At 50.2% G+C, this 18,925-nt stretch overlaps 1 protein-coding gene across 6 annotated transcripts in view; it reads left to right on the top strand.

The window, feature by feature from the left end:
• LOC128727366 (serine/threonine-protein phosphatase 6 regulatory ankyrin repeat subunit B) overlaps positions 1-18,925 on the top strand; it is a 35,781-nt gene that overhangs the window by 4,654 nt on the left and 12,202 nt on the right. For all 6 annotated transcript variants that reach the window (XM_053821270.1, XM_053821271.1, XM_053821272.1 and 3 more), the window contains 5 exons: positions 896-997; positions 5,322-5,423; positions 10,416-10,532; positions 14,881-14,973; positions 18,638-18,851. In XM_053821270.1, the coding sequence (XP_053677245.1) occupies positions 896-997; positions 5,322-5,423; positions 10,416-10,532; positions 14,881-14,973; positions 18,638-18,851 (628 nt within the window). The remainder of the gene's footprint in view (positions 1-895; positions 998-5,321; positions 5,424-10,415; positions 10,533-14,880; positions 14,974-18,637; positions 18,852-18,925) is intronic.

The following is an 18,925-nucleotide window of genomic DNA, read 5'->3' on the forward strand; positions in this document are numbered from 1 at the left end:
TGCACAGGAGTAAAACACGAAACGCATAAATTACTCCAAAATAGCAACCAGTGGACGGCCGAGCGTGGAAGCGTGCCTGTGTGTGTGTGTGTTTAGGGGGTTAGTGGTGCAAAAAGTGGAATTAGCATATTCCGAAACGCAACGGGAATTAATACTCACTCGTCGCGGCATATGTGCTTTCTTTTCGATCCTTGTAAGGAGACATAAACCGCACGTTCGTAAGGGTCCTGCTTCGTGTGGTTTTGACTTCCGTGTGAGAGAAGGAAAGAAAGTAAAAAAAAAATGAATGGAATGTTCTCTAGCGAGACATGGAAGCCTTCACGTGGGTCCGTTTGGGAGGCGAAAAACAAAGAACCTGCGAGTCCTAGAAAGGGGCTCAAGCCGGTTCGGTAAACTATGTCAACGACACCTGCCGCTCGGTTGACCGTTGACTGATGACTCGCAGGTGGGCCAAAGGATGTGAAGCCCACCGTCTTGGGCGGGCTCGCAGTAGAGTAGATGTAATAACAGATTGCACGCCACCGGTGACGCATGGCCAGCAATATGGTTGCGTTTTTCTTTCTTCTTTTTCACCATTTCCACATGCAACAGCGACCCAGTCCACGCAGGTCCTTGTCCAAGACGTACGAGCAATCACCGCGGGGAGTCGATCTAGGCGATCTGGGTCAGTTGATAAGGGAAAATGGCAAGGACCCACTCCGTGAAAGCGTAGCGAAATGGGCGGAAAAGTGCTTCAAGAGCTCGCCGTCTTGATGTCGTTTGGACGATCGGTGAAATGCTAACGCTCGGAAGTCGTTATTATCGAGCACTTTAAACCTCCCGCGCGTAAATAATTGTTGAGCTTACTGCTACGTTACGATAACGAATGTGTGTGTTTTTTTTCTTCCTCTTTTAGGCCACCGGCATGACGCCACTGATGTACGCCGTCAAGGATAACCGCACGCCCATCCTGGATCGAATGATTGAGCTTGGTTCGGATGTCGGCGCCAGGAATAACGTAAGTATGATGAAATAAATTGAGTTTCCCATGCACCCTTCGGCTGTCAGCTAAAGGTATTTCGCAATTTGTGAGTAAACTAGCCTTCAAACGATTGCATTCCGCAAATGGAAATGATTTTGATATGACGAAGGCACTCTAATGTCCAAAACGTGGTCATCAAAAGGACTAAGACAACGAAACGTGAATGGAGCCTGGCCTGTTCGTTGACTAAAATGGGCTACAGAAATCGAATTTTGGACCTCTTAAACCAACCAGCAGTGTCAAGCTTATGCTACAGGTCAACTGGTCGGGAAATTTTCCCCCACAAATCGTTGAACTTCACCCAGATCGAATAAATCCTTATCGCTTACGTTGTGCGGTCGCACGAAACGTACCCGCAAGAAAACCCGGTGTCAATGAAAATGGGATGGAATTCGTTTCGAGGGGTGGGTGGAAATTCGTTCGTCGCTTCGTGTGCGATATGGATCGAACTAGACCAGGGCGTGTGCGTGTGCGCGCGTTTGTGCGCCAGCTCTTGAAACACATTGGCGCGTGAACTTTACCCACATTCGGAGAGGGTGAAAACGGATGCAAATGAGTCGTTTTCTTGAATGGTTTGCCCCGGTTGGGAACGAAAATGAGTCGTTCAATAACTAACGGGCGAGGAATCGGTTTCAAAAGTCGCAGTTCCAGCGGTATTATGATGAGCAGTTTTTTTACACCAAAAACGGACACTTTTCCTGAGGCTGGCTGAGTTTGTCAAAAAAGCGCGCGAGTCAGATTTGGTGCCAACGGTTTCCTCCGACCCATTGACTGGCCAGACCATGACCTCGTTCGGTATCGCTGCGTGGGTTCCTGGCATTTTTGTCCCGAAAACCCTCCACCAAATCGTCGCGTTAGTTATCACTCGATCACTTCCTTCCTTTCGTACATAACGCCTTGATGTGTTTGACGGTTTCTTGTGGCGTTTCTTGTGTTTTTTTTCGTTTCCACTCATTTCGTTTGTTTCATGTTTGGTGAAACTGTTCGATGGTGTGCGTTATGGCTCCATGTTTTTTTTTCTCTTTAGCTTTCGTGCACACCGTTTGATAGAGCCATTTAGCATGGCCTTTTTTTGGGTGCCTATTTTTCTTCTCTAACGCTGATGCACCGCAAGCTCCTGTAGCTTAGCGCTAGGAGGTCATTATTGTGCGATGGCAAATTTTCACATTTTCCTCGGTATTGATTGGTGATGCAGCTTCGGACGTTCGGAGGGTTTGCGATTGCATGCGAGCGCGAAATCAATCAACAAGTTGACCGTTCCCGTAAAGAAGGCAACCCGACCGCTCAAGGATACGATGCGATATCGCGGGTGTGCCCACCACCATTCGTAAGCCCTGGAGTTCCAGGGCTTGGTTGCCGTGAAATGTTAAGCAGAAAATTACTCCGTCCGGGTGCCGGACGCCAACCGACATCAATTTCAATTTCGTTAGCCGTCGGCGTGGAGATTTTAAGGCTATCATTAGGTGGGAGGTATAGTGACAGCACACATTTTTCGCTCTCACCCAGGGCCACATTGAGGGCTACCTTGACACCGTTCGGTGCCGCCTTTAGGAGGTGGAGAGAATAGGGAAAACCAACGAGGTGTGTGAAACTTGGCTGACCTTTCTGGGCGGTCCGGGTGGTGTCGCGTTCGTTGGAAGATAGCCCATTACGGGAGACATCAATGCCGCGCCCAGCGAATCATTTAAATTAGTCGATGATTTATTAGCGGAAAGATTAGGGTCGTAAGGATGTTGAGGTCATCGGGCGTGATGTATTAGCAGCGGTTGGGTGGTCTGTGTTGCTAATGATGGGTTCCGATTTGAGTGTGGTTTGGTCGGAAATTTGAGTACATTTTTAATACCCCCTTTCATCAAATTGCTGTTTTTAATGATATGATGCTGGAAATTATTTAATTCAAATTTAATTAATTTAGAACCAATCATATCCATGTAATGTTCAAGGACATATTGTGCTATGTTGCGAAATCACTTCATGCTATTGATTTAGTTTTATCGAGTTCCTTATTCATGGGTTTCTAATGATTCCAGATTAAGAGATAATCCAGCCGATTTTTCGTCAACTGTGCCCTCACCCGCATGGAAACTTTCCAATTTGTCGCTAATACACTTTTTTCCCTCAACTTCGCGTCACAGCGCACGATAAAAGGGCACCAACACATCAGCCCTCGGGTCTCGGTAGTGGTGATGGAAAGCGCGAATTTCCCCTTCGGAATGTTTCACGAATACACCGCACGAACGGAAGTTTCCTAGCGACCGTGCGAGAACGAGAGGTTCCAAGTGTTTGAAGGGTTTCACAAACACCTGCCTAGTAACCACGCTAGTGTACTATATATGGCAAAATTGTTATATATAGTGCGGCTACCGATGCTCGATTGTTTTAGCGGCCAAGAACCCAAACCAACGTGGTTGGAAAAGTTTCCACAGGCACACCAGAACAGGCGGCTCATTTGCATGATCGTCATCGTCAGGAGCTACGGTTTGGCTCGCCGTTCAGATGCACCAGCAACAGGTTCAACGTGGACGATCGTGGGGGAACTGAATGAAATCAAAACAGGTCGCACGAACTCGCAACGCGTTACATTCCACCGGGAGCCATCCGTTTCCGGTTCCGGGGCTATCAGGACCTATCCTGGCTGAGTTTATTTTCGAACCATCAGCCGAAAGCGGTGCAGGTCCTTTAATCCAGCGTCACGACAAGCGGTGGTTTATCAAATTTCGTTTTCTCGCACCATAAATAACGCAACCCAAACCAGGGCTGGACATTGCGGTTTAAAACGCGGCACGGCATTGGTGAGAGCATGAAACGAAAAACAAGTAAATCCAAAAGCACCACCGTGTCCATTTGCATATTTGCCCGCAGTGATAAATCGGGCAACCGCGTTAAATGCCAACATTGGGCATTTTTAATTGAATTCCCGGCTTTGCGAGCGACTTTTGTGTGATATTTCGATCGAAGTGGCATTTTTCGAGCGCAAGCCTCGGGTTCAAGGGTATGCACTCGCGTGCCAAAGTAACAAACCGTTTGGTCCTGTGCCGGACCAAACTTTGATCGTGTGTCGAATATCAACCGCTTCTTTGAGCTACCCCGAACGGGTTTGAACCAATCCTCCGGGGTGGGTGATGGGTTGCGATGAACTTTGCATGTTTGCCGGTGGTTTCCTGGCGCACCTTCAGTCGACCGGATGATGGGAAAACAGCAAGCTTTCTTATCTAATTGGACTCATTTGCATCGCAGAAGCGCGCCCAGGTCTCATTTTAAGGTTTTTGGGTTAATGGGTTCGAGCATTAGTGGCGAATTTGAGTTGAGTTATTTTTAAAGCAAAAAATAAGCTCAAGAATCGCGTTGTGATTAATCTCGTTTCGCTAATGCAGGCTTTTAAGTTAATTGGTTTTGGAAGTGCGATTAACGAGAATCAAAATGGCAAACAATTGGAGAGAGTTTAGCTACGTTTATTTATCCCGAAAATGCTTTTGTAACAGGAGTTTTTTTTTCCAAGCGTTTTGAACTACGTTCGATTTGGTGAAATGTAAGCCAACAACTTTAACATGTTTCGTGCTGCCATGACTTTGATTGCTCATATCGATAGGATAGGTAATTTTACTGCTTGCTTGTACGTGACCGATGTAGCATGTTCTTCAAACCTATAACCTTTCTACATGCTGCTCTAACGGTTTCGTCACGGCCCCACCGAAGTGTAAGCTTTCTTCAGAAATTAAAATCTCGCGTGTTGCTGTGGAGAGAGAAGAATGAAATTTTGTTGATCTGTTGTAGTTGATAACGAGAAAATAGTATAGTGTAGGTATAGCATGTGCACCTATGCACGGTTATGAATAATTACGGATTTTTACTGTACAATTGAGGTCGTGCTACATATTTTTAAAGATTTTAATTCGTCACGTTTTATGATAGGAAAGTCCCTCAAATAATGTAGTTTTTATAACAGCATTCCATTGATCGAAATTCGAGTTCTCAAAGAGAGAGCTCTGAATCTGAGTTTCATATAAAAAATAATATCTGTTACTACAAGTTTCAAAATTTTACCTGGTAAAGCATCAGTTCTGTCAAGCGGCAGAGTGAATGCTAAAATGTTCTTTTAATCGTGAACTTAGCACATGTTGACAAATAATTTCTTCGTAGTTCGATTAAAATTGAAATCGCTGGAGCGCCATCTGCCGGCCGTTAGCCACAACCCTGCTAGCGCGTCTGCTTCTCGATCTCGATCATTCTAAATAATTTTACTATGTTTTTCATTCTTCCAATTCATTCTTCTAATTGATGATTTTATTCCTCATTTCAGGACAATTACAATGTGATACATATTGCTTCCATGTACTCTAGAGAGGATGTAGTTAAATTACTTTTACAAAAGCGTGGAGTAGATCCCTATTCAACTGGTGGAGTAAGTACGCCTTCGCTTTTATTGAGCCATTTCGCTCCAACGAGCGCCAATACTGATGACGATCCATCAGAATACCTTCCAACGGTGTGTGTGTGTGTAAATGACTAACGAGCAAAGAGTGTTTTCGTTCGGTATTCCATTGCATTTCCGTATGGTAAGTACCATGCGCCTCCATCGTAAGCAACCAGGCGCCTCCATTACACCGATCCATGATCCACGATCCAGACAGCAGGAGAGCAGGAAACGTTGCCATCATGCTAGTTGTATTTTTGCTAGCTGTTTCTACTGTCTATATTTTTCATCCACATTAAAAACACACACAAACGCTCGTTCCGGACGCTAACGTTTATGACCTCTCGCACATATAGCTTTCAGCGCACATAATAAACCCCGCACAAACCGATACACACACGTACACACACGTACACCGGGTGTATCGTTGCCTTCCGGAATTTCACTTCCGATTTCACCGCCGGAACCATTCGCTGCGTGTCACCCGGAGGAAAACTTTATCCATATTTGAGCCCGATAAACACGCAGCACCCGCCGAAGGGGCCCTGACAAGGCAGCGGGTAGCGAAATGCACCGCCATTCTGCAAAAACCGTACTGCCGGGGGTGGCAGGGCAACTGCGGAAAAGGGCGATATTTCCATCGTTTTGATGCCTTCAACGTACGGCGCAAACGGGGGCTCGCTTTTGGCTGGCCAATAGTCGACCCAAAGCACGACGCCGACGAGGCATTGATTTGTCGTTGTTTATGTTGGCGTCGGTATTTGTTTGCCCCGGTCGGGAAGGGGATGTTCTTTCTAGCTCTCTCTCTCTCTCTCTCTCTCTCTCTCTCTCTCTCTCTCTCTCTCTCTCTTTCTCACTTCCGCACACACGACATCTCACTCGCTCCGTCTCAGACGAGCCGTTATCTATTTCGTGTTTGAGGTTTTTTTTATCCTTCAATATTTTTCCACCCCAGTGCCAGCGGTTCCGAGGTTCACCGTTTTTCCCCCAATAGGCGTACGACACCGCCGTGGGGAGGCCTGTTTATGAAGGAGAACGACGGGTGGGTAATATTTTCAATTTCAATGCTGCTAAAAGATGGGACTTATTTCAATTTAGTTGAACTTCGACTGTTTGGCATCGTAGACGCGCGATGCCGCGCCAGGTTTGGGTTTTTGATCGTTGTGGAGCCGCGCCGAGCCTAATTCAACGTGACGCCCGGCCGGGTGGTGCAGTGAAAGGTGGTTCATTGTTTTTTGTCCTTGGTGCGCAAGGGACAAGGGATTCTTTAGGCGGGCAGTAGAGCTCGTTCCTGGTTGCTCACATTACGTAAGGAGCGAGTGTCACTGATAAGGGTAGTATCGCGAGTGCATCCGGAACGTACAGGCGAGTCGTGATAAAAGCGTAACGAAAGGACAATTCGAATCTTCGGAGATCACACGACCCTCGTGGTCCTTCATTAGTGCCCCCGCATTCAGTAACAAACCCCAAAGGTTAGTCGCCCTCTAGCGGCATTCAACCGCAAACAGCCAGTGAAGTTCACGTAAACGCCTCAAGATGTCAGCAGGCGTTGGGTTTGCGAAGTAAATAAAAACAAAAGCCACGTGCTCTCGTGTCCCCTTGGTGGTGGGGCTAGAGACGAAGGTCCACGAGAAAAAAAGGACGGATAAACAGGACGGCGTAATAAACGGTGCGGTGGTCGCGTGGGATCCCGTTCCGTACTATGGTAGATGGGTCCCGTGCCGGTTGGGACTCGCTGGTGCTAGCAGGTTATGAGCCCGAGTTGGGGCGGCTGTGTGAGGCGGTGTGGCAGCTACGGGGCTATGTTGAAGCCGTTTGTTACTATCTAGCGTTGCGAATACTACGAACCGGCATGTCGGGCACCAAGGGGTGGAAGATTAAGGTAAAACGGGCTCGCGCGAAGAAAGCACCCACGTGCGTGGATTGGGTGAAGGATTCGTGTTCGGAAAGGGGAGTTCTTTCGGTGTAGTAATGTAGTTTAATGTGTGGCGTAGTTGATGGCATTTTTGGATTTTATTCTCGTTTATGTTGTTCAACTTTTATTTTGTACCATAACTGGTGCTGCAATATTTCATCAAACTTCAAAAATTACATTTTTACGCGCTCTTTGAAAATAACTAACTCATTAAGCTTCATTAAGAATTTGCATGCATTTAATGTTATATTTAAGTACTTTTCTATCATTTATTACAAAATTGTAATCCTATTGCATTTTGAGAAACTTGATTATTTATAGTAATAAAATTAAATTAAATAGTTTAGTATAGCTCTGTTTGAACACAATAAAAATAGAGAGTTTGATTTTTGCCTTGAATCCGTTACTGCAGTACTGCTGCACTTTTTCATCAAACCATTCGATATGCACATTTTACATTGCATTCTACAGCGTCATGCCTGTCAGGTGCACTGCTTCACGACTCCAATACAAAGTAAACGAACCAAGCATGCATTATCGAAGCGAACATGTATATTTAGCGAAATCCAATTTGAAGCTAATTTGCGAATCCTTATTACAGCGATGGCTTTTCCGGCTTCCCATACCGGACGCCATTAAACCACTCGTACGCCGGCCCATAACGAGGTGGGAAGCGGATTCGTGTGAATTAATTTTCCTCAACCTTCCCGCTCGAAAGGGAATTCAATTCGACTGCCTCGTGGAATCGAAATTTGCATTAGAGGTGTCTAACCTTTGGCGCGGGTAAAATGTAGGCCAACGGTTCCCGTCCAGTTGGCGTGTGTGCGGGTGTTCTTACAATGGGGGTGCTTGCGCTTTTCCTACGGTATGGTATGTCGAGCTCCCAAGCGTTTGCCATAAATGTCGGAAATGGCCCCGAACTGGTGTGTGGCGAACTGAGCTTAAAGTACGAGGCGTGTACGTACGCTTTCACGTGCGCTTTCTCTGGTGCATTTAGCGCCAAATTTGAGTGAAGGCTGAACGAGTGCTCGATGTGCACCCTGCCCGAAATTGTGCCAACATGCGGCCCGTTTTCCTCCATCTCTGCCTTCCATCGCTGCCTTCGACACACGGTGGGAACGAAGAAATGTGCGCGAACCCCATTCGGGAGGGATGAAAATGGCTCCATGAAACAGTGCACGTGGTTCACGTTGTAATTTTCGGGGCCCCTTTTACGACGTGTGGCATGGAGTTTGAAGGGAGCAGGGAAAGTTGTAAAAACTTTTCAACTTTACACCTATTCGGGCCACACCTACTCGCGAGCGGCAGACTTTTTGGCGCGACGCTCAGTTCGCATGGAGCTGATCGCGAAGCTACTCGATCTGAATCACTCGGATACGTGGGTAAGTGTGCCGTAGCGCCTTCGGTCAGTCAACCATTCATCATCGTCCGAGCTATCCGAGGAAGCACCCACGCTGAACGATGATGATGGACGGGTTTCAGTTGCTTCCCCGATCTGTTCGCGCTGTGTACGGTGGAAGTAGCCGAGAAGTTCTGTCAGTGTGACCGCAAGTGGTTTTCCTTTTTGTTTTTGTGGAGCCGTTTTTCCCACGGGAGCCATTTTTGCAATTTTGGTGCTGTGTTCTGTGTTCGTTCGGGGGAAAATCGACGCGGGCTAATAAACGTCAATCGAAAGCGGAAGTGAAATAAATAAGAGCTTAGGGACAGCGGGTTTATGGGTCCACCACGCGCGCATTTCATATTACTGGCCTAGTTTTGGAGGAACAGTAGTATAAAGCAGTCGGAAAGAGTCTTTGGTTCGTAAACTAGAAGACCTCCTGAAGGCTGGAGTAAACCACCAGGCGTCTCCATCGGCGAGTAATCGAACGAACTCAACAGCAGAAAGTTTAACATCCACGGCAGTAAATAGCAAAATGTGAAGCGTTCGATAATGCGACATTGTGGAGGGGCTGTGGCTGTGTCTTCATCGATATTGTTTTCAGATTTGTTTTGTTGTTTCGACTTGAACTCACAATCGCCCTAGTTAAAACAAAACCACGAGCACCCACGAAGTATGGCTGTTAGCTGGCCCTTAGTAATGATGCCATAAGCTCAACCACAGAAGACACACTGGTTCGTGGTTCAAACTAGTTCCATGGCCACTCAGCAACCAGTGTGGGTCGTAGAAGCGCGCCAGTTCGCTAGTGGCAATGTTTGGGAGCGTTTGGGAGCAGTTTGAATGCGGTTTCCTCTCGGTGCTGTTGGTGCTGGTACGGTGGACGTCTCGATCGGTGCACGATGGAGAAACCGAAGGGCAAGCAGAAGATGAAATCGGTCGTGCAGAAAGTGATGGACACCGGCGACGAACGGGAGCTTTGCTTCGAAGACGTAGCTGTAGGTGTTTCCGTTCCGTAGTTGGGAGTGGCGCATTTGTGATTTTGCAACCATTTTTTTTTCGTTCTGTTGAGTAGATTATTTTATTGGTTTTTTTGTTGACTTAAAGATGGTATTTTAAGTAGATTGCTTCCATATTTTGAACGCAAACGCGAGCGGGAAACGAAAGCGGGTAACAATGATCGCTTCGCGGTCCTACCGAAACACGAATCCTTTCATCCATTTTCGGCGGTGCTTCGAGCTGCGTAATAAAAAACTAAACACACACACACACACGTACTCACATACACACGCTATCACGCCCACCCACCCACATGCTATCCCGGTGTATTCTTGCAGAGACTCATACTCAATGCCTACGAAGAGGAAGCGCATGCCAAAGAGGAAGCCTTCTTCAAGTTCTTCCAAAAGCTGCTGCTTGAGGATGAGAACTTCGTAGGGCAGCTGCAGCCGCAGGACCAAGCGGGGGTAAGTTCGCGCAGGACACGCAAGGAGATCCTGTCGCCACGGTACCTCCACTCGTCAAGGATCATTCTGATGGATCGTCTCCGGTTTGGGCATTTCAGCTCCGTTCAGTTTCGTTCAAGCTTTTCGCTTTCCCACAGCCATTCCGTAGGCAACCATTCGACTAATTGCATGCAATTTTATCTTCATTTCACGTTTCACCACCCTCCGGGCGGCCATCACAAAAGTCGCGGCAACAAACGGCGGTACACCTGGTAGCTAGCAGGCAGACTGGTACGGCGACCGCGATTTTACGAGCGCTGCTAACCGCGGCGGGTAAGGACATACGAACAAAGACTGATGGTGTAAGTATACGGTAACGAGGCGAGCACGCGGACGAGCACACCAGCGATCCTGTGTGGGAAATTTGCGTTCACTCAGGACATTCACCGAGTTTCTTATTGCGATTTTGGGGAGGCCTCGGAATGAGGGGCGCGTACAATGTTGCTTACGTTCGGAAATAGGGCCACAATTGACAGGTTCGTTCGTTGGATGTATGTGGCCGTTCCGGTTTCAGGGTGAGAAAATTCAATTGCCATTCCAAACCCGCTCAGTAACTGGTTCCGGAGTGTTGTGGCCTGATTTCCCCGGTGGTTAGTGCATGGTTAGTCCTTGGTTGCACCGAAAGGTATCGAATAAACAGAGTACCATTCGGGAACGATGCCAAGCACATTGTTGTCGAACTCGTCCGTGAGAAATGGGAAAAGCGATACTTTGGCACCTTCCCAGAGCCAGAAGGCTCATGCTCCTTTGTATGAATGAAGAAAATAGAAAAAAAATAACCCAATCAGGTTTGTAGCTGATTGAGGCATCGAAGTTTCTCGCGTGGACTCACGACGGGCAATAATTCACCCGAAACCGCATTGTCCAGCGGGTGATTTTGTGTGGTAAATCATGTAACGGCCATCCTTCCGGTTCCCGAACGCGTGTCCGATTGGCCAACGAGTCAGTACATAGCGTTACGGGCAGACAATCGCAGACAATACCCAAAATGGGCATTGCGTGTCGAGTGTTCCCTCCTCACAGGTGTTAGACTCCCCGGGGGAGGGATACACACACACACACACACACACACCACCACCACATTATCAACGAAACGCTTTCCCAGCTCGTCGACTAACACCAGCACGCGACGCTATCGGTAAGCGGAAAACCGAACCGAATATCCGATCAATATCTCACGATTCGACACGTTGTTGGCTTCTGGTTGGGGTTGCTTTTTTTTTCTCTCTCTCTCTTTTTACTTATTTCCGTTTCACCGCTTGACGAAGGAGCCTATCGGTTGGTGCGTTGCCATGGAGATCGTCCTTCGGAATGCGATGCCTGGTGTCCGTGAGCGAGTCGCGGCCGCCTTTAATGAGTTGCTGGTGTGTGCATCCATCCAGTCCCTTTCTTGTGTGTGTATTTGCCGTTGTCCTTCCATATCATGCCTGCCCGAGTTGGCGAAAATTTTTGGGGCGAAAATTTATCGCAATGCAATACCACACGCGATTGATTGATGATGGGGAGGCCGTGAAATCGATAGGGTGAGCCTGCACCCTATCGCTTGGGGTCGCTTGATCGCAACCGGGATCAATCAAGGACCTCGGGTGGTATGGCTGCATTCGTTGCAGGATGATTTCACCCACGATTGCATGTGCCTTCCCTTGAACAAAAAAAAAAACAACAACAACCAACCCCCAGTCGAAGAGTGTGGCCGTGGAGAAGCCAACCGTGGAAAATTGCCACCGAGGATGGTTTTATTTATTTCTCTTCAACCCCCCCACGGGTTTTCAGACCCAGAACCAACCAAGCAAGAGCTTTCGTCGTTCCCAATTCCACCGAAGGGGTGGTCCTTTGCAACGGTTTCACTGGTAGGCGTACGAGCAGGAACGCTTACCCGGGTTTTTTAGGCGATTACCGTTCGGTTGGATCAATAGCAATAAATAGTAGGAAAAACAATTTATGACATTCGCCACGTATGGGAGCGAACCGAGCGGCTCCAACGAAGCCCACCCGAATGGTGCATGTGAGGGTGGCTCTTACCCAAAACGCGGCCACCCACAAGCGAACGAACGCATGGAAAGTGCTCGCGTATGCTCGCGCAATTTCACGAGCGAGCGTAAAAGCAAAAGAGAAGGCAGAAAGAGAAGGCGGTGCGCTAGTGGGTCTTTTTTTTGTTTTTGCTTCCCACCCACAGGTTGGTCGTAACTTAGCGGTTCTTCCCCCGGCTCATGGGGTGCTTGGTTCGTTCCGTAATTAAGCCCCAACACCGGAAGCGCGCCTGTTGCACCTTTTCCTAAGCGTGTGCGCGCACGATAAATCGCCAATACACCTACCCGGTTGGGTCACAGACACCCGCGGAAGGATGTTCACCCCGAAAATTGCAATTTATAATTTTATTGCCATTCCCGCCCCCGCCTTCCCCGTGGTTTCCAACTACCTGTAAGGCCCTCGGTACCTCGGTTTGCATTCACCAGCGCTTGATTCACCAGCTCCAACCGGTGCCAGGTGTTTGCATATGGCGTGCGCGGACGCAAGGACCTCTTTTTTGTCGAGCCACAGACCAGCGGGGGGTAAGGCAACGGCTGGAGGAACAAAAAAAGGAAACCTGTTACCTCGTTACAATGCGGTTCATCCGGTTGGCCGACCGCACGTGACAATTCGCGCACACCAGCCGCCAGTAGTGAGGTGACAGTCCTGGAGCGCGCGCGATGCGACCGCGTCCATTGCGATCTTCGAATCGTGCGAGACCCAGCACCGAGCTGCTCCACCGCGACCAGGTACGAGGTGGATTGTTCTACTGCTGTTGCTGTTGTTGTTGTTGTTGCTGGTGGTGGTACCGAGGACGGCCACGCAGGTGTTCTCGTGTCGCTTTAGGTGGCCTGATAACTCCGCAAACTCAGCCGGCGTTTCGTGCGAGAAAGCGTTGCGTGAAGGTGCGCTATCAATTGCCGAGCTTCTTCCCCCTTTTGCACAGCCCTAAGGCCCTCTTGGTACTGGTCCTTCCCCCCCCCCCCCTTCGGGTGGACAATAAACATTTCAGCTGATAGCACCGAGCGCGCTGCGAACCGAGCCACCGTTTGCGTGGGAGCGGATAGACACCAGCCAGTGTTTATGGGGCGACTCGAGCTGGTGGGCATTTGTTTTTTTTTCTTGCCACTTTGAATCCGAGGCTCCGGTGAGCCACTGAGGGCCGCGAGTCCGCGTGAAAATGTGCCAAAATTTGTATATCCACACCTCATCGCGTTCACCCACGCGGGAAAACCCGTTCGCGTGGCATAATGTTCGATTAGTGCCGCGTGGCGAAGCGATAGAGATAGCGAGTGAGAGAGAGAGCGAGTGAGAGAGAGTGAGTGAGTGCGCTGATAATAGTTGGAGTCCTTTTTTCGTCCCAGTGTGGGTGTGCTAAATTGCAAAAACCCCTCATTCCGATGCAAACGTGGAAGCCCTATCAGAAGCCCCTTATTGTCGAGTTCTTTCGCCCACGGTTTGCCAGACGGTTTGATAGCATACCCCCCACCCCCCCTCCCCCCTTCCCCCACCCCGTCGTGGTGGGTGGTGGGCGCAAAATTAAATATCCTTCTAATAACCGCGCCGGTGGCCCGTCGTTCCCTCATTCGGGGCATTTGCCATCATCAAACGAGTGCCGACGGGACCGGAATATCATTCAAACCACCCCTCGCTTGCAGGTTGATTATTGTTCCACCCTCACACCCCCCCCTCCACCGAGCCGCGTGATAATAGAGTCCCAGATGTTCCACCAACACCAATACGAGCGAAAAAAAAAAGCCAATACGCCAAGTACCCGCCATTTGGAGCGCGAAATGCCGTTCGAAGCTCGCGCACCGTGTGCGATTGGAACAGCGAAAAAAAAAGGCTCTATAGCGTGCGCCTCGTGCTGCTTCCGAAGGTCTGACCTGGGTGCCGGCGGGGAGGTGGATGGTGCTTTTGGGGTGTGCGCGCGGAAAACCAAAGCGAACCGGTGCGGAATCGCGCGCATCAGTAGTTTAAATATGACAGTGGGCACGGTAGGACGCCATGTCGAACTTCGGCAAGCGCTTCCAGAACGTACAGTCGAAGTACGCCAAGTTCAACCCGATCAAGGCGGCCGTCATCAGCCAGGCGGAGCAGCTGGACCGGGCCTCCACGGACGGTAGCTCACCCCGCACGCCAACGCGCTCGCCGACGGAGCTGACCGCGGCCTCCTTCTCGGCCGCCTTCGCCAACAGCGCATCCGAGGTAAATCCGGGCGAGCCCGCGGACAACCGGACCGTCTCCGGGGGCGCCGGAAAACCGCGCACCACAGCCAGCATCAGTGGTCGGGGGGCAAGTGGCCAGCGGCGTCGAACATCCGGCCAAACCTGGCGCTACCAACAGCAACAACAGCAACAGCAACAGCAACAGCAACAACTGCAGCAACGCCAACGGCAGCAACAATGGCGCCGACGACGACGCCGGCACCAGCGGCCTCGGTCTCGTCCACCGAGCCTGGCGGCGCTCCCGGAGAGTCCGGCCCGGGGGGAAGGGCTGCATGGGCGGGAAGAGCGGGCCGGGGTGCACAGGATCGCTCGGAATGTGCTCGCGTCGCTGGCCTACCGCCGGAAGCAGCGCCGCCGGCGGTGGCCTGCAGCCGCCACGTGGAAAGAGATTGTAAGGCATAATTTTTTACAGAAAGGCAAAATCCCGCTCCTGCTCGCCGTCGAGGCCGGCAACCAGTCGATGTGCCGGGAGCTGCTATCCTCCCAGACGGCGGACCAGCTGAAGGTGAGTAGTCCCGGTGACGACCCTGTGGATTGGTTCGTATCCTTGCTGAATACCATCGAGACCCTGCGTGTCATCTTTTAGTGCCATCGTGCTCACGTGTCTGTGTACCTGTGTATGTGTGCCTGTGTGTTTCAGTGCGTGTGAATGCATGTGTGTGTGTGAATGTGCATGTGTGTGTGTTTCACCCAATGGATCCAACAACCCCCCTTCAATGGGGTGATTGTTGGTGTGAAATTTCTCCAAACGTCAAGGACATCAGTGAGCTCATCTTCCCACTCATCTCGCATCCTGGCGCATCCTGGCGCATCGCACATCGAAACCACAGCGCTGGAAGATCCTTGTTTTCCTTCCGCGAGTCCTTCCGGGACACGGGAGCGCTCGAAGGAACGCGAAAATCAAACTCGCCGCAAAAACAAAAGGCGCCCGCGCTCAAAATGCATTCAGCACAGTTACGTAACACAGCACCCGTTTCGTGCATTGGGTTGCAGAGGAATTTGTTCGCGTCCTGACCCCGTGCTCCTTCTCGTGTTCCCCCAGCGTGTTGTGAAGCCCGTCAATCAATCGCTTGGTCGGCTTGTGTGGCCATTTCCGTGAAGAAGCTCGCTGGGGCAATGTAAACGTGTGTAACAGGACGGTTAGTAACAGGACGAAATCCGCGTGCCGTGAATATGAACCGTATGTGCGTGCTGTTGTGAGCGAAAGAGAGAGAGAGAAAGCGACAAAAAGAGACGACAAGAGTGCATTCGGGTGCGTTTTCCTGCGGGAGATCTGCGTCCGTGACAGAAACCGTTTCGGGTGTGGTTTTAGTTGGATATCCATTTTTTGTTGTTGCCCATTTGCTTGCTTGCCATCCTTACTTTCCGTGCCGTTGCGAATCCACAATCACCTGAGTCCTTCCCAAACCAACCACCCACCCACACGCGCGCACGCCCCCAACCCCCATCAAACAGGGGCGAGATTTGGCCCTGGAATGATTGATTTTCGGTTCCACCGCGGTACCACCCTAACCAGCGTGGTCCTTGCGATGGGTCCGCCGGGACGGCGAATGGCAATCCGTGGCGAAAAACAAACTGTTGTTCAATGCCGCCTGGCGCGCCGTTTCCAACCCCTTTGCTCGTGAAGGCCGCGTGACAGGGCGCTCGCTGTCCGCACCGTGGCCATGTTTTGTTTGGTGCGATTTTAAAATCGGTCCATCGGCCAACAATCGGTTCCGCGTGTGGAAAAGCAATGAAGGAAAATAAAACCATCCCTAAAAAAAACAGACCGTTCCGGTTTTCCCCGATTCTGGGCGCGCTTTTTAGGGGTGAGGGTGGGTTTTTCTTTCCATTCGCGCGGCTGTGAAGGTGCAGATTAGGTTTGCGAGAGTGCTTGATATATTTATAGCAGTGCCGATTTTTGTCTGGGTGTGTGTGTGTGTGTGTGTGTGTGTTTGCTGTTTTTTTTTTCGCGCGCGTTCCGTTATGGGGGTTTTTATCGCCTTTTTTTTGTGAGTGTTTTTTTGTTCTTCCACGGAACAGAACGAAGTTTGCTTTTTCGCAAGGATCGACGCTTCTCGCGACGTCACGGACGAGTCGCGACGGTGAAAACCCGACCAAATGGAACGCAAACACGGTTGAAGAAGTGGTCCGCGGGCGCGCCAAAAAAAGTTGTCGAATAATTATAAACATCACTTCCGGGTGCCACGAATGATTGGCCATCATCAAAGGAAAGTCGGCGGAATTTGTTTTTGGTTAATTAACGCGAGCGGTGGTTCAATGAACTTTCGTTTTGGCGGGGGCGTTTGCCTCGTGGTGCTGGAGTTCGTTCGAAAACCCGCCGGTGAAATGACACTGAAATGGACTAATAATGTGGTGAAAGAAAGCCTCTCAACCAGTGGAAAAGTGGAAAAATTTCAAACCAAAAAAAGCCCCGAATCCACCCAAAGCATATCCTCGAAAAGCGAACGGAGCCATTCGAGCGACAAGGACATCTGTCTCGTGTGCTAATTTGTCCTCCACCGTCGGTGCAGCTCCTTTTATTAACGGATTGCATACGCTTGAACTTCCCGGCGTATCGACGGTGTGCAACTTGAACTTGCTACTCCTTAATTTTATGCCATCGCACGAGTGCCTGTTTGTGTTGTTTGTCCTCCTGGCTTCTGAACCGGGTATCCTTGGTGTGTTTGCCAACTCAACCGGTGCAACGATGCCGATGACATGCACCGGGGAAGGTCTGGCACATCAACCGAACACCGGGGAATGCATCGGTGCAGCTCCATTCGGTGTGGTGGATCCGAACAGCACCTTCACCTTATAAATCAGCGGCTCCTGTCAGCGACCCGAAAGGGGCCGGAGGACACCCGCACGTGGAGCTGGCACGTTCCAAGGAGATTCACACGTTCGTGATCGTGCGCTGGGATCGTAGTGACGTAGTCGGCTCTTTGGGGCAGTTTTCGTGCGTTTTCCACAGACCATAGGAAACGAAACGGATAACGCGGACAATTACGTACCAGCGGTGGTTTTTATGGGTCGGATTTTCCAGTCCATCTGTTTTTGCTTATAATGAGGTGGGTTGAAATACGAAAAAAAAAACACACCACCCATCGCGAGGGCATCGTTCGACGGACTCTCGTACGGCACCCAACCCAAGAGTCCAGCGGATGTGATGGCAAAAACGAAACGAAAGCGGAACAGGAGCGACATGTCAACGGAGTTCCGTTCGCCATTCCTTACGCTTTGTCAAGTGCTTTTGGTGGTGGGGTTTTTTCTCTCTCTCTCGCTCTCGCTCCCTCTCTCTCCTGCTTTTCTTGGGGGGTTTTTCTTTGCGTTTTCACCACCCCAAAAACAAACGGAATGAAAAACCGAAGATCCGCGACTGCCAGCGCAAGACGGATGACCGAATGGAAAGCGGAAAAGCCTGCGCCGGTTCCTGAGCGGTGATAAAACACACGTACCACCTCGGCGGACAGTCGACCCATTGAGACGGACGTAGCAAGCAAGCAGCGAAACAAAAAAAAAACCATGCACCTCTTCCAAAGCGATGGCCCACTTCTCGACAGCCGAAGCGTGGTTGCGTTCGATGGAGCAGAACAAACAGAACAACCCCTCATGGGGGAGGCTTTATAAATATAAACAATCATCCCAGGTGCATAAACATACCCCCTCTCGAAGGGATCGAGCTGCAGCGACCTGGAGCTAGCGACTCAACACACATGTAGGACGCACGGGAAACCCACCGGGAGGAACTCCGAAACGTCACAAGCGGGCTTAGGTGCCCTGTGAGACCGGCGTTGCAGTTGCAAAATGCATTCGCCACGAGTCGGTTCGTGCGTTGGGAACGCGCCACACCACGAGATGTTGCATAATTTTGCTGAATAGTGTCACAAGTGTGGCATTTTGGGAAACATTGCCCCAAAATTGGTTTCGTGCGATCTTCCGGCAGCTCCGAACGATCACCGATCACCATCATCGTTCATCATCGCTCATCGAGAATGCGCCGTCGTTGGGGCTTCGTTCTGGACATTGTGGACGAAGTAATGATGGCTCTCTCCTTTGCCATCATCTGCCAGCTGTGGCACATCATCCTGCGATCCACCGCGAGTGTGTGCTTTATTAACAGATTCTTGTGTCTTTTTCGGCTCCGTTTTGCTTTCGTTTTGCGATCTCTTTTTTTGCCGGACAAACAGGCCACCACTACCAATGGCGACACGGCACTACACCTGGCCGCCCGGCGGAAGGACGTCGAGATGGCCCGCATCCTCATCGACTACGGTGCCAACGTGGACGTGCAGAATGGCGAGGGCCAAACCGCGCTTCACATCGCAGCGGCCGAAGGCGACGAAGCAATGGTGAAGTACTTCTACACCGTGCGCGCCTCGGCGGCAATCACTGATTTTCAGGGTACGAGCAATAGTTTTCCCCCCCAATTTTGCGAATTTATTAACGAGTTGACTGATTACTCTTTTTGCTTCCCA

Source organism: Anopheles nili, chromosome 3 (genome assembly GCF_943737925.1).
Source record: "Anopheles nili chromosome 3, idAnoNiliSN_F5_01, whole genome shotgun sequence".
NCBI lineage: Eukaryota > Metazoa > Arthropoda > Insecta > Diptera > Culicidae > Anopheles > Anopheles nili.